This window comes from Labrus bergylta, chromosome 7 (assembly GCF_963930695.1).
Source record: "Labrus bergylta chromosome 7, fLabBer1.1, whole genome shotgun sequence".
Lineage (NCBI taxonomy): Eukaryota > Metazoa > Chordata > Actinopteri > Labriformes > Labridae > Labrus > Labrus bergylta.
Genome location: NC_089201.1, coordinates 12,368,374 through 12,384,643, shown reverse-complemented (window position 1 = coordinate 12,384,643; position 16,270 = coordinate 12,368,374). Strand labels below are relative to the sequence as shown.

At 43.4% G+C, this 16,270-nt stretch overlaps 1 protein-coding gene across 2 annotated transcripts in view; it reads left to right on the top strand.

Annotated features, from left to right (window-relative positions):
* Nucleotides 1-2,706: 2,706 nt before the first annotated feature.
* LOC110001688 (sodium channel protein type 4 subunit alpha B) overlaps nt 2,707-16,270 on the top strand; it is a 48,180-nt gene continuing 34,616 nt past the window's right edge. Inside the window, exons 1-6 of one of the 2 annotated variants that reach the window (XM_065956754.1) lie at nt 2,707-2,933; nt 12,276-12,444; nt 13,415-13,552; nt 13,781-13,899; nt 14,014-14,103; nt 16,113-16,235. In XM_065956754.1, coding sequence (XP_065812826.1) covers nt 2,845-2,933; nt 12,276-12,444; nt 13,415-13,552; nt 13,781-13,899; nt 14,014-14,103; nt 16,113-16,235 — 728 coding nt within the window. In that variant the 5' untranslated portion in view covers nt 2,707-2,844. The remainder of the gene's footprint in view (nt 2,934-12,275; nt 12,445-13,414; nt 13,553-13,780; nt 13,900-14,013; nt 14,104-16,112; nt 16,236-16,270) is intronic. The other variant, XM_065956753.1, reaches the window with a different exon arrangement.

The window sequence follows — 16,270 nt, the reverse complement described above, 5'->3', positions numbered from 1 at the left end:
TTTGGACCAGAGAAGGTAGGTGGTTTTAAGGAACCCCCACATAGCCATTTTGGACGCCCCTCTGTTTGTCAGATATGAGAGCAGTTAACATGTCAAACCAACAGGTGTTGCAGTGATGGAAGCGGGCAAGAGAACTGGTTCAGGTAGAAGTGATTGTACTCGACCTAAAAAGCCTCTGCATGTTTCTAATAAGCTCCACGAGCAAAAACGTGCTCAAACTAGAATCAATATTGGAGATGCTTTTGAAAAATGGAGAGAAGTTAGAACGCAGAAAGGTTTACAGACCGATGCAGAACTGGTTAAACACTGAAGCTTCAGTGTCCACCGCATGAGCATCAACTCTAGAGATGGGGGGGGGGGGGGGGGGTGACATTGCCTAAACTAAAGTAAAAATGAAATACTAAATTAAGAACAAGAACAGAAATATAATATTAAAGTCACAGAGCTGACAGTTTAATATAAAGTGTAGAAACATCAACACAGTTTAACGTTTAAATACAAGTAAAAAATTTAACTTTGATCTCCCTCCACTGGCTCCCAGTTACTGCTCGTATCAAATTTAAAACTTCACCCGTTGAAACATTAAAACAAACAGTACTTTTCAGACTCAGAAATACAAAGATTTCCCATCGCAGGGGAAAATGAGCGAGGGATACATGACCATTCAAAAATACTATCAGGTTTCTAATGATACAAAGCTTAATGCAAATGGATTAAGTATCCCTTTAACTTATCCAGGTCTACTCTCCCTCCTGCCCACCAAGCTCTGCCAATGAAAGGCGTCTGATCCAACCTTCACAACAGGGTCCTAAGTCTCTGACTAGACTCTTCTCCTCTGTCGCCCCCCAGTGGTGGAACAAACTACCAAACTCCATTCGATCTGCAGAGTCCCTCTGCACCCTCTGTCTTTAGCTTGCACCAAAAAGCTAAAGACCCAGCTCTTTCATGAATACCGACTAACTTAATGACGATGGTCTTGATATTATTGATGATGATGATGGTAATTGTTAGGTGGGGGTTGTTTCTGTTTGTATAAATCCAATGAAGAAATCGTGAAACAGACTGGAGATTATAACACCATTTAATCGGCCGAGGTCAGACAACTTCATCAAACAAGCACGCTTCCAAATCACTGGACTGACAAAGTGCTGACAAAGTAACAGTGTTCACAGTGCTGCTTATATTCTGTCAAAAAGGCGCAACCCACAAATTCCCCTCCACTTGGGTGCATCACCATAAAACAATAAAGATGACATGACACTGATTTGTATACGTAACAACTGTAGACTCTCTGTCTAGCAAACAGTTGCTGACAACATATGCTTGGCTCCTATCCAAACATAGATCTGCTACTACTTAGGTGCTTCACTCATATAAGGTTACAGCTTCAGACACCTAAAGGTAGGAGTGCTAACAGGTGGTAGGCAGACTTGAATAATACATTTCACGAAGTTACCAAGATTAATGAATTTCATGAAAATTCGTACTAACAGTAATACTGATGGTTTTGTTGATAACGATGACTTATAAGATGGTTTCTATACTGATTAGAGCTCTCAAGAACTGCCGTCAATGTTGTGCTTTGCCTCTGGTCACTTCCTGTTAGCACCTGTGTGTCCAATCGGACTCAAAGCTGATTGCGTTTGTTCTGACTGACATTGTTCCTTTTTTTCTAGATCCTTGCTTGTGTTGTACTTACTCTCTGATGTACGTCGCTTTGGATAAAAGCGTCTGCTAAGTGAATTGTAGGATGTTTACAGGTGATCACAGATCACTTTTGAATATAAGAAATATATTGTATTTGTATATTGTATATATGTGCTCTCCTTCTCTCTGAGGGGTTCATTAACTTCTTACGAAACATTCAGCCCCCATATTTCCCCTCTATCCGGTGTCTGTGTGTGTGTGTGAATCAGATGAATAGGAGCTGTGTAGTCAGTGTTTTTCAACAATTCAACTCTTTGTCTCCTTCTCTTTGTCAATGTGTGTGTGTGTGTGTGTGTGTGTATGTATGTGTGAGTGAGTGTGTGTGTGTGTGAGAGTGTGTGTGTGTGTGTGTATGTGTGTGTATGTGTGAGTGAGTGTGTGTTTGTGAGAGTGTGTGTGTGTGTGTGTGTGTGTATGTGTGTGTATGTGAGTGAGTTTGTCTGTGTGAGTGAGTGTGTGTGTGTGAGTGTGTGTGTATGTGTGTGTGTAACAGTGTGTATGTGTGAGTGAGTGTGTTGTGTATTACCGTGATGTTCTGAAGAAGATATTTGGACAACAGGAAGTGTGTGTGTGTGTGTGTGTGTGTGTGTGTGTGTGTGTGTGTGTGTGTGTGTGTGTGTGTGTGTGTGCGCGTGTGTGTCTGTGTGCGCGCGCGTGTTGATGATGCTTTCACTGTTTCTAGGAACAGACCGTGATGTTCTGAAGAAGATATTTGGACAACAGGAAGTGTGTGTGTGTGTGTGTGTGTGTGTGTCTGTGTGTGTGTCTGTGTGTGTGTCTGTGTGTGTGTGTAAATGAAATCAGAGCGCTGGCTGATGGTGAAGCAGAGCCATTTAGAGGTGCGGTCGCAGCAACAGTATCAAAAGCGCCCAGAAATGTTAAAGAAAAAAACCCATCTCCGTTTCCGTAGCAACATTCACAAAGTGGGATGGTGCCTTTAGCAGGGTGTGGCCAACATGTAAAACAGGAGACTGTGGGGATCGGACCCTGCAGATATAAGACTCTGGATGAAGTCAAGTTAGAGCAGAGAGAAAGCGAGTGGCAGACCACTGAAGACAGACAGACAGACTGAGAGACTTAGAGACAGACGGACAGGTATCAGGACAGGTGAAACGGTTGAGGACAGACGGCTGAAGGATGTCATTGTTTGAGTTCTGGAGGAAGAGAAAGGAGCGAGGAGACATTCTGCAGAGGAGCAGAGAGAGAAGCCTCTCTCCATCACAGCTGTGAGTATGCTTGTGTGTGTAAGTAGTACGCTCCTGACTAGAAACACACGCGCGAGGGAGGGAGAGAGAGAGGGAGACTTTAGATGAGTGTGTGTGTGTGTGTGTGTGTGTGTGTGTGTGTGTGTATTATGGCGTGCGGAATGGTTCATCACATGCACGCCGCACATACACACGTACGTGTGATTATTTCATAAAAGTCCCACGCGTTATGTTGCGACCTAAAAATATTTGTATGCAATTCAATTTGACAGAAGAAAGCACACTACACTATAAGTTAGAAAGTACTGTATGTACCAGTAATATTATTTCACATTTGTTTAATTTGTTAATTAAAAAAACATACAGGTACTACAATTTCATGTTAGTTTACACAGAAATTAAAAAGCTGTTATGAACTCTTTTAATTTTAGGTTTTGATGACATCATCGGCCTGCTTGCAGTCGTGGTCAAAGGATGAATGCGCATGTATGCCGTTTTTGTTGTGAGGACCCGATGCTTCTTAAGAAAGATAATCTTAAAAAAAATACAGCACCGGGAAGAATAAAGTTGCCAAACGGAAGACAGAGTCCTGGTCTTTTCATGGGTGCAACACCTACACACGCACGTGCGTTGTCTAAGTACTACACGCAGCCTGACTTATAGACGCAGACACGTGTGATTTTTTTATCCGAGAGGGAGAAGGAGAGAGAGAGAAACTTTAGGTGTGTGTGTGTGTGTGTGTGTGTGTGTGTGTGTGTGTGTGTTCATGCTGAGCTTGGAAAGGGATACAGGGATACAAATAGATACATGCAGTAAGATGTACTGTAAATGCACAAAGAGAGAGAGAGAGAGAGGACCTCAAGGTGCCAGTTAACCTATAGCTGCTGGAAGATGATTCCAAAGGAGAGAAGCCTGATAACTAAAGGCTCTACCTCCCATAGTACATTTAGAGACCGTAGGTACCACGAGCAGGCCTGATAACTGAAGACTCTACCTCACAGTACAATTAGAGGCCGTAGGTACCACGAGCAGGCCTGATAAGTGAAGGCTCAACCTCCCATAGTACATTTAGAGACCGTAGGTACCACAAGCAGGCCTGATAACTGAAGGCTCTACCTCCCATAGTACATTTAGAGACCGTAGGTACCACGACCAGGTCGCACTCTGGGAGCGTAATGTTCTTGAAGGGTAGTACTGCACTAGTAGCTCTTTAGAGCTTTGTAAGTGAGAAGAAGGATTTTAAATTCTATTCTAGAATTTGTTTGTGTGTCTGTGTGCATGTGTGCGTGCATGCGTGCATGCATGTGTGTGTGTAAGTAGTACACTACTATGTGGTGTTTCAGGTCTATGTGGTGTTTCAGGTCTATGTGGCGTTTCAGGTCCTGTTTCAGGTTTACGTGGTGTTACAGGTCTATATGGTTGTAGGAGCCTTATTGCTCATCATGTTAAATTTATGGATGCATGTAATACTTTTTGTTCATTGGATCTGGGAGGGGGAGGGGCTTGTGGACTTAATTGGGCTCAGTTCGGACTAGTAGAGAGTGGAGCCACACAGTCTTTTGACCTCTCTCTCCTCATCTCTCTTTTTGTATAGTTTTGGACTAACCTGTATCTGTTTTTTGTTTATTTAAGTTTAAGTAAACATTTAAACTTTGATCATTTGGTCCCGTGGATTTTTTGGATGAAAATTACTTAAGAGAGGAGTTCTGGGAGCGTCAAGCTACGGCTTCATTCAGTGGATACCTACATTATTAGTCAAAAGACTTGCTCTTCATGGAAACGGATGAAGGAAAAACTAACTTTTCACGGATTTCACGGATGTTTTGGAAGGAAAACACGCTGTAAGTTGTATCTTTTATGGTTCTGCCATAGTCTTTGGATTGAAGCTAGCACACAAGGACCGCATGGGTGTGCGTGTGTGCATGTTTGTTTTACTGGTGTTACGAGGACAGAACATCACAAGACTGACTGAAGTGGAACTCACGTACGTAGAAAGCTCATTCTTCAGCCACCATTTCTGCTAAATAAGTATGGAACTTTCACTCATCATGGAGGATCAGGACAGTGAAAAACGAAAAGTAAAAATGACGGAAAAGGCTGTAGAAGAGCATAAGGCTAAACAGGTGAATGCACGCAGGCACAAGCTATCCCTGCTAACAAGCATGGAAAAGCAAATTGAGCAATTAATGGAAGATGATGCTAACGTGGACATCGTGAAAAATAAACTACGTGTTGACTTTAATGGTTTGCAGCAAGAATTTTGTGACCTAAATTCTAGTTTGCAACGATTTATGACGGAAGCAGAATTTTTGGAGAATCAGAAGAATTGGTTTGATCCTAAAATTAAGTCAATGAATGATTTCTTCTGGAAATGTGAAGAATGGATGAAAGAGGTCATGAAGCGTATTGAACAGGCAATACGTGCAGCATTACAGGCAAAAGCTAAAGCTTTAAGGGATAAATTGGCGATAGAAAAAGAAGAAGCAGATTGGCATGCAGAAAAAAGATGCAGAGAGGCTTTGCTGCAAGCAAAAGAAAAACGTCGCGAAGCAGAGTTTGAAGCTGAACAAAAAAGAATTGAATCTGCAATAAAGGCCAGAAAAGAAATGCATGCTATGGAGACTGCTCTTGCTGAGTCAGATGCAAAAATGGAAGTTTTGCAAAAATATGAATACACACGAGCAGACATTAGTGTTTTTGATACTGATGCACAGTTTGCTAAAACGGAAGTGGCGAATGCTTTTCAACCACCACCATTACTTGACTACTCTAGTCCCAAGTATGAACACTACGAAAATCCAGCAACACGACTAAGAGCCTCAATTGCTCAGGAAGTCAATAATGGACCAGTGCTTGATAGCTTATGCAAAGCCATCTCTCAGCAAGCCAATGTAACAGAATACCTTGTGAAGAATCACAAAGCATCATTACTTCCTGATTTCAACATTCCAACATTCAAGGGTGACCCACTTGAGTATAAATCCTTTATCAGATCTATTGAACATGGTGTTGAAGGCCGCACTGATGATCATCGTGACCGTCTGCAATTTCTGCTGCAGTACACAATTGGACAACCACAGGAGTTGGTTAAGAGCTGTATTCACATGGAACCTTCCGCTGGTTATGCTAAAGCCAAACAAATGCTAAAGGAGTTTTTTGGCGATGACTTCAAGATAGCAGAAGCCTACATAAAGAAGGCCTTGGATTGGCAGACAATCAAGTCAGAAGATGGGGTTGCACTGCAGGCATTCGCATTGTTTCTTACAGGCTGCTCTAACACTATGAGAGATATTAGTTACATGGAAGACTTGGATAACACAGCTAACATAAAAGCACTTGTTAATAAGCTTCCTTACAAGCTCAAAGAAACTTGGAGAAAATCTGCTTGTGACATACAAGAAAAGACAAAGAAAAGAGCAAGGTTTCAAGACTTAGTTGACTTCGTCACCAAGCAAGTTAAGTATATGTTACATCCGCTGTATGGAAACATAGAAACCACCACAAGCATAAAGGATCAAGTACGACAGAAACCGAAACCACAATGTTCGGAAACATTCAAACCCAAGAAGGTATTCACAACAGCCATTGTTTCCCCCAGAACTGAAAACAGAGTCAATACGGATAACAACAAGCAGGTAACGTCAAAATCAAAACCTGTAACAGTGGACGCAAACAGCAAGCCTTGTGTTTATTGCAAAGGAGAGCAACACAACCTCACAGTTTGCAGAAAACTCAAGAGTAAGCCACATAAAGACAAGATTGACTTCTTGAAAAGCAAAGGTCTGTGTTTCGCATGTTTGAAGCATGGTCACATGAGTAGCAGTTGTAAAGAAAGGATTCAATGCGACGAATGCTCTCGACTGCATCCAACACTGCTGCACAAAGATTCACAAGAAGAAACAATGAAACAAAGTTGTGAGCAACAATCTATCTCGAGTGCTCTTGTACAAACCACTGAAACCTTTAGTGTCACTGGGGCCGGTAAGGATGATTGTGTTCTATCAATCATTCCAGTCTGTGTCAAGGCACAAAAGGGAACCAGGACAGTGAATACGTACGCATTTCTGGACCCTGGTAGCTCTGCTACTTTTGCTACAGAGTCACTGATAAGTCAGCTTAACATGCATGGACGCAATACAAGCATCTCATTACGAACAATGGGAAATGAATCTGTGGTGAACACCTGCATTGTGACTGGACTGGAAATTAGCAGCCTTGAAGGTAAGCAGTTTATTGAACTTCCAGAGGTGTATTCACAAGACAACATCCCAGTAACCAAAGATAATATTCCCCACCAAGAGGATATTATCAGCTGGCCTCACCTAAAAGAGGTGAAACTTCCCACTATAGAATCAGAGGTTGGATTGCTCATTGGAGCAAATGTTCCCAAGGCGATGGAGCCACTGGAAGTGGTCAACAGTGTGGATGATGGACCATATGCCGTGAGAACAATATTAGGCTGGACTGTGAATGGCCCTCTGAGAGGTGGAAGTGAAATGTTGGATTCAGACAAACGGACAGAAGTTACTGCAAATCGAATCTCTGTAGCCAGGCTAGAGGAGCTCTGGCAACTGCAGTTCAAGCAGGACTTTCCTGATGCTGGACAAACTGAAGACATGGAAATGTCCAAGGATGATCACCAGTTTATCAACATGGTGTCGCAATCATTACAACTTGTGGATGATCATTACACTATTTGCCTTCCGATGAGGAACAAATCATTGTACATGCCAAACAACCGAACAGTCGCTGAACAACGTGTGTTGAACTTACGGAAAAGATTCTCCAGAGATGTCAAGTTTTACGCAGAGTATGTTGCTTTCATCGATGACATCATCAAGAAAGGCTATGCAGTGAAGCTTGACAGTGATGGTAGCAGGCCAACTGATGGGCGTACATGGTATTTGCCTCACCATGGAGTCAGACACCCAGTCAAGCAAAAGCTGCGTGTTGTCTTTGATTGTGGAGCGAGTTTTCAAGGAACATCGCTGAACCAACAGCTCCTGCAGGGTCCGGACCTCACAAGTTCTCTGGTGGGAGTCCTCCTGAGGTTCCGACAAGAAGCTGTGGCGGTTATGGCTGATGTGGAGGCCATGTTCCACCAGATAAGGGTCAGCGACAAAGACACAGATCTATTCAGGTTTCTATGGTGGCCTGAAGGGAAGTACAACCAGGAACTTGTTGAACACAAGATGTTGGTCCACATCTTTGGTGCAACATCTTCGCCAAGTGTTGCAACTTTTGCGCTACAGCAATGTGCAAAAGATTTTGAAGAGGAATTTGGACAGGAAGCTGCCAAGACGGTTAAGAAAAACTTTTACGTCGATGACTGTCTTAAGTCAACTACTGATGAAGACACAGCAATCAAGCTTTGCACTGATGTGAGAAGCATGTTGGCTAAAGGTGGATTCCGTCTAACAAAATGGTCAAGCAACAGCCGGAAGTTGCTTAACTCGATTCCTGAAGAGGAAAGAGCACAAGGATTTAAAGACCTGGACTTGGATGACTGCAGTTTGCCAATAGAGAGAGCGTTGGGAATCCATTGGTGTGCTGAATCGGATCAGTTCAAATTCAAGCTCAACCTCAAAGATCGACCACACACAAGGAGAGGCCTGCTCTCTCTTGTCAGTTCCATCTTTGACCCACTGGGTTTTCTAGCTCCTGTGACACTGCCCGCCAAAAGAATCCTACAAGATCTCTGCAGGCAGAAATACAGCTGGGACGAAGACCTGCCAGAGCATGTTGTGAAGATCTGGAAAAAGTGGATCTCAAGTTTGCAACAGCTGGAGAAGTTTGGAGTTGACAGATGTATCAAGACAAAGCAGTTTGGTACACCAGTCTTTTCACAGCTACATCACTTTGCTGATGCAAGCGAAGATGCCTATGGTACAACAAGTTACCTACTGCTGCGTAATGCATCTGGAGAAGCCCAATGCACCTTGGTGATGGCTAAGGCAAGGGTCGCACCTTTGAAGTCTCCAACTATACCAAGAATGGAACTTACTGCGGCCACAGTCTCAGTCAAGATGGACAAGCTTCTGAAGAAAGAAATCGAACTTGAACTTCAAGACTCAATCTATTGGACTGACAGCACGGCTGTGCTAAAGTACTTGAACAGTGAAAGCACAAGATGCAAGACTTTCGTTTCTAACAGAATCTCAGCAATCTTGGATCACTCTCAGACCTCTCAGTGGAGATATGTTAATACCAACTTGAACCCTGCTGATCACATGTCAAGAGGACAGACTGTGGAAGCATTCTTGAAGAATGAAAGCTGGCTTTCAGGCCCAAGTTTCTTGCTCAGCATACAAGACCAGTGGCCTAAGAATCCAGACCCTGGAATGCTTGATGTTGATGACCCAGAGGTCAAAAGAGTGGCTCAAGCACATGTCATTCAAGTGCAAGAGCCCAAAGATGTGATGGACCAATTGATGACTTACTACTCATCTTGGACAAATCTAAAGCGTGCAGTGGCCTGGTTTCTTAAGTTGAAAGATTTGCTTAAGGAACTGAAAGCAAAGAGAAAAGAAACAAACACATTACATGGTGAAAGCAGAGTGAATCAGTTCAAAAAGGCTTTCAAAGGAACACAGCTAGTCTGTGAAGATTTAAATGAAGCAGAAACTGAAGTCGTGAAGTACTGTCAGAAGAAAAGTTTCAAAGAAGATTTGACAATGCTAAAAGAACATCACAGGGTAAAGAAAAACAGTTCACTCTACAAGTTGAACCCAGTACTCCAAGAGGGAGTCATTAGAGTTGGAGGCAGGTTGAGCCGTGCGGCAATGCCTGATGATTGCAAGCAGCCAGTCATCTTGCCAAAGGATTCACACATCACAAAGCTTGTGATAAGACACATTCACGATTTAACAGCTCATGCTGGAAGGAATCACATGTTGGCTCAATTGCGTCAAAGATTCTGGATACCTGGAGCGAATGGAGCCATCAGGAAGTTCTTGTCGAAGTGTGTCCCCTGTAAAAGGTTACATGGAACTACTGGCAAGCAGCTCATGGCAGATCTACCAGAATGCAGGGTCCTGCCTGACGATCCTCCATTCACAAGAGTAGGTGTTGACTACTTTGGCCCATTCCTGGTGAAAAGAGGAAGAGGGCAAATAAAGAGATATGGTGTTATCTTTACGTGTCTCGCCATACGAGCAGTACATCTGGAAGTCGCATCTTCACTTGACACAGATGCGTGCCTCAACGCGATCAGGAGATTCCTTGCAAGAAGAGGACAAGTCAAGGAGATGTACTCGGATAATGGAACAAACTTTCGGTCGGCTGACAGTGAGTTGAGGAAGTCAATCAAAGAATGGAACACCAGTAAGATCGCTGATACCTTGCAACAGAAGGGTGTCCAATGGCACTTTAATCCTCCTTCTGGTTCTCACCATGGAGGAAGCTGGGAGCGGCTGATACGCTCAGTAAGAAAAGTTCTTAACATCACAGTGAAGGAACAGGTTCTTGATGAAGAAGGTCTCCATACCTTGCTGTGTGAAGCAGAGGCAGTCATAAACAGCAGGCCCATCACAAAGGCATCTTCAGACCTCAATGATTTAGAGGCTTTAACACCCAACCACCTGTTGTTACTGAAGGTTAATCCAGAGTTACCTCCAGGTGTTTTCAACAAAGACGACCAGTATGCTAACCGCAGATGGAGTCAGGTCCAATATCTTGCGGATGTCTTCTGGAAACGCTGGTGCAAGGAATACCTGACACAGCTCCACGCCTGGAAGAAACTTCTGTGTCGGTGATGTGGTGCTGATTGTGGATGACACTTCACCGAGAAATTCATGGCCACTTGGAAGAATCGTGACAACCCAGCCCGACAAGAAAGGCCTTGTTCGCCAGGTGAAAGTGAAGACCAAGACTAATGAGCTATGGCGTCCAATAACCAAGCTTTGTCTTCTTCAAGAAACTGAGGAAACTTGATCTGTGCTGGAAACCAAGCCCTCAATTAGGATGAGGCGTTGATGATAATGGACTAGATCCTAAGCCAAGTATTCGATGGGACGAAGAACAACAAGAAGTTTTCTTTAGTTTAACATAACATGTGGGCTCTTTTGATTTAAGCTAATGTTTTTGAGTAATTGTTTCAAGGGCATTGATAACAATTAGGGGCCGGTAATGTAGGAGCCTTATTGCTCATCATGTTAAATTTATGGATGCATGTAATACTTTTTGTTCATTGGATCTGGGAGGGGGAGGGGCTTGTGGACTTAATTGGGCTCAGTTCGGACTAGTAGAGAGTGGAGCCACACAGTCTTTTGACCTCTCTCTCCTCATCTCTCTTTTTGTATAGTTTTGGACTAACCTGTATCTGTTTTTTGTTTATTTAAGTTTAAGTAAACATTTAAACTTTGATCATTTGGTCCCGTGGATTTTTTGGATGAAAATTACTTAAGAGAGGAGTTCTGGGAGCGTCAAGCTACGGCTTCATTCAGTGGATACCTACAATGGTGTTTCAGGTCCTGTTTGAGGTCTATGTGGTGTTTCAGGTCTACGTCGTGTTACAGGTCTATGTGGTGTTTCAGGTCTACGTCGTGTTATAGGTCTATGTGGTGTTTCAGGTCTATGTCGTGTTTCAAGTCTATCTCGTGTTACAGGTCTATGTCGTGTTACAGCTCTACGTTGTGTTTCAGGTCTATGTCGTGTTTCAGGTCTATCTCGTGTTTCAGGTCTATGTCGTGTTTCAGGTCTATCTCGTGTTACAGGTCTACGTCGTGTTTCAGGTCTATCTCGTGTTACAGGTCTATGTGGTGTTACAGGTCTACGTTGTGTTTCAGGTCTATGTGGTGTTTCAGGTCCTGTTTCAGGTTTACGTGGTGTTACAGGTCTATATGGTGTTTCAGGTCCTGTTTCAGGTCTATGTGGTGTTTCACGTCTACGTCGTGTTACAGGTCTATGTGGTGTTTCAGGTCTACGTCGTGTTACAGGTCTATCTCGTGTTACAGGTCTATGTCGTGTTACAGCTCTACGTTGTGTTTCAGGTCTATGTCGTGTTACAGGTCTACGTCGTGTTACAGCTCTACGTTGTGTTTCAGGTCTATGTCGTGTTTCAGGTCTATCTCGTGTTTCAGGTCTATGTCGTGTTACAGGTCTACGTCGTGTTACAGGTCTATCTCGTGTTACAGGTCTATGTCGTGTTTCAAGTCTATCTCGTGTTACAGGTCTATGTCGTGTTACAGCTCTACGTTGTGTTTCAGGTCTATGTCGTGTTTCAGGTCTATGTCGTGTTTCAGGTCTATCTCGTGTTACAGCTCTACGTTGTGTTTCAGGTCTATGTCGTATTACAGGTCTATGGTTATTTCTCTAGTTCATATTGTAAACACCAGGATCTGCCTTCCCCTCGTCCCTCCACAGGGAGCGGTTGCTAGGTGACGTTGGAATTCGGGCAGCGCTAGGTGATGGCAGGCTGGCCTCTCTGCTGCCCCCTGTGGGTACGGAGGTGTTCAGACACTTCACAGCAACCTCAGCGGAGGGGAGCAAACGACACCCTGACACTGAGGACGAGAGAGACCAGAGCAACCAGGTACAAACAGGACTTATTATTTAAATTATTACTGTAATTGTTATGGGTTTTTTTTGTTTTTTTTTATTGTTCAGCACAGGAAGCATTTGCTCTCTCTAAAGGTGTATCAGTGATTAAAATAAATGATGGTTTAATTAAAAACTCACTTATTATAAAAACGCTCAGCAGGTTTTCAGAACATGTTTACCATCTCATTAGATGGTGGAGCCAGCTCTGCACAGATTGTTGTGTTGGAGGATTTGATTGTTTATGGTGAATCAAAGAGGACTCATACGTGATCCAGGGGGAACACCTGAACTGACTTCTCTGTGACTCTACCTGAGGAACAGTCAAAAACATATATATATATATATATATATATGACTCAGGTCCATCAAATTAATCAGGAAATTAATCTAATTTATAATCTTAAGGTAATGCAGCTATCACCTGATCTGCACCCAGCTGCTCTAAATGTGAAATTAAGTTTGACTCCAGAACAAGGCTCAGGTCAGGGGCAGGTTCACTTGTGCAGACTCCAGAACCAGGCTCAGGCCAGGCCAGGGACAGGTTCACCTGTGCAGACTCCAGAACAAGGCTCAGGTCAGGGACAGGTTCACTTGTGCAGACTCCAGAACAAGGCTCAGGCCAGGCCAGGGACAGGTTCACCTGTGCAGACTCCAGAACAAGGCACAGGTCAGGGAAAGGTTCACCTGTGCAGACTCCAGAACAAGGCTCAGGTCAGACTCCAGATTCAGGGACTAAATCTAAACATATCACCTTCACCTGTCCAAAGGCGAGCAGAAGGATTCATTATAACCTGGAGAAGGTGCTGACTGTGAGGCGTTCAAGGAAAATCAGAAATCATAAAACTTAATGTATCGCACGTTCTGATTGACTGATTATCTTTGCAGGAAAGACTTTGTTACGTTTTTAGAATTTTAAGAGTTAAACATGAATCCTCCTCTCTGATTGGCTTTCTTATTGACAGGAAGCAGGGACCAACCAGCCCCAGAGAGCCAACGATCTGGAGGCTGGGAAGCCCCTCCCATTCTTCTATGGAGACCCGCCCTCTGAGTTTCTCAACACCCCATTGGAGGAGCTGGATCCATTCTACCAATCACAGAAGGTCTCTCTCGTTAATTGAACCTGTCTGTCTCTCTGAAATCTGTTTGTCTGTAACCTGTCTCTCCAGAACCTGTCTCTCAATGTTACCTGTCTGTCTGTAACTTGTCTCTCAATGTTACCTGTCTGTCTGTAACTTGTCTGTCTGTAACCTGTCTCTCTGTAACCTGTCTCTCTGTAACCTGTCTCTCTGTAACCTGTCTGTGTGTCTGTACTATGTCTCTCTCTGCAGACCTTCCTGGTCCTGGGGAAAGGTAAGACGATCCACAGGTTTGATTCCAGCCCATCCTGCTTCCTGTTTAGTCCGTTCAACCCGCTGAGGAAATGCGCCATCAGAGTCCTCATTCATCCATATCCTTTGAGATGTCACACTCTGCTGCTTCCTGATTGGCTGATGAGATGATCAGACACTCCTGAAGTATGCTTGCAAATGTGTTGTGTGTGTGTCTTCCTTAACTTTCCAACTGTCTTAAGTTTTGTTGTCATTGCGACAATTTTGAGCAGCTGTGTGTTCATGACAATGAAAAATCCACCAGTGTGGATCTCCTCTCTGGGGTGAGTACAGGCACACACACATTCTATCTTACACCTGTTCTATCATACTCCTGATCTGTTACATACCTGTATTCTTAAGGCTTGTTGGGAAATAGGAACCCAGACGTGGACACAGTCACAGTTGGAGGGTTTAAAGCAGAGGGCTGGCTGCCGATTGGCCGATTTGCTGATTGGCCGGTTTGGGCTGAGTGAAAGAGTCTGAAGATGTTTGACACTGATGTTGTTCCGTACACTGACTTTGGGATCTTCTGAGTTGTGTTGTTTGCAGGTTGACTGAATTAACTAAATATTTTGGGTGGGGAGTGGAGGGGAAACCAGGGTTCAGACAAACAGGGAAGGGGGAGGAGACACACAGGAAACAGGGAAACACAGGAAATACACTTTTTTTCCCCAAGTTAATTTAATATATCGTCATCAGCAACAACAACATCAAAAGTTGTTCTTGAGAGTTCTAATCAGCATCAGCTGGTTCAGTGGAGTATGGTCGTTTGTTCCACCACCGGGGGCCAACAGAGGAGAAGAGTCTAGTTAGAGAGACTTAGACCACTGTTATAAAAGTTCTAAGTCTACCCAGGTTCCGAGTAGTCTTTGTGGGCATAAGTTTGGTTGTACCAAGCTGGATATTGATCTGTGGTTGCATAGAGTGACTGGCTGGGACGACAAGGAGTTCAGTCTTTGAAAGATTGAGTTGAAGGTGGCGTTCATTCATCCATTTAGAGATATCAGCAAGGCATGATGAGATTCTTGCTGAGACTGTAACATCGTCTGGCGGCAATGACAAGAAGAGCTGGGTATCGTCAGCATAGCAGTGGTATGAGAAGCCATGAGGGCGGATTACTACACCAAGTGAGGTGATGTATATGGAGAGGAGGAGGGGATCAAGCACTGAGCCTTGAGGCCCCCCTGTGGATAAATTGTGTCCATGGAAACTTCAGGAACGACAGGAACCAGCAGAGGGCAGATCTTGAGATGTTCAGAGAGTGTAGAAAGGAGGATTAATTGTGTCATAGCTGGGATAGAGCTGAGGACTGACCCGAAGCTCTAGCCAGACATTACGATTCTGTTACTGATAGTATTGCCGTCTCAATAGAGTGGCCCCACACACAATACACTATTAAATACCTGATCTGTCTGACACCTGATCTGTCTAACACATAATCTGTCAAACACCTGATCAGTCTAACACCTGATCTGTCTAACAGCTGATCTGTCTAACAGCTGATCAGTCTAACAGCTGATCTGTCAAACACCTGATCAGTCTAACACCTGATCTGTCTAACAGCTGATCAGTCTAACAGCTGATCTGTCTAAAACCTGATCATTCTAACAGCTGATCTGTCCAACAGCTGATCAGTCTAACAGCTGGTCTGTCTAACACCTGATCAATCTAACAGCTGATCTGTCTAACACGTGCCCTAACACAGACTGATCTGAAGACACTTTTTTATCAAATGACTCTTAGCTTATATGCCCTTTTATAAAGTGTGTCTATACAAATAATGATTGATTGATTGATTGATTGATTGATTGATTGATTGATTGATTAACCAACAAACTCTAACTTCACAGGTAGGTTTCTGTCACCATAACAGAAACATGTCAGCATGTTTTCATCCCATTTTGTTTTTACTTTTTTATTATTACTTCTTTTTAAGTTTCACACCTGTCTACACAGTGGAGGTCATTGTGAAGGTCATGTCCCGAGGCATTCTCATTGGAAGATTCTAGCCAGACATTAAGATTCTGTTAATGACAGTAGTGCTGTCTCGGTAGAGTGGCCCCACACATAATACACTGTTAAATACCTGATCTGTCTAACACCTGATCTGTCTAACACGTGCCCTAACACAGATTGATCTGAAGACACTTTTTGATTAAATGACTCTTATCTTATATGCTCTTTTATAAAGTGTGTCTTCACAGGTAGGTTTCTGTCACCATAACAGAAACATGTCAGCATGTTTTCATCCCATTTTGTTTTTACTTTTTTATTATTACTTCTTTTTAAGAATCACAGCCGTCTACACAGTGGAGGTCATCGTGAAGGTCATGTCCCGAGGCATTCTCATTGGAAGATTCTCTTTCCTGAGAGATCCGTGGAACTGGTTGGACATCCTGGTCATCATATTCGGGTAATGCTCAATAACATAATGATGATGGTGATGGT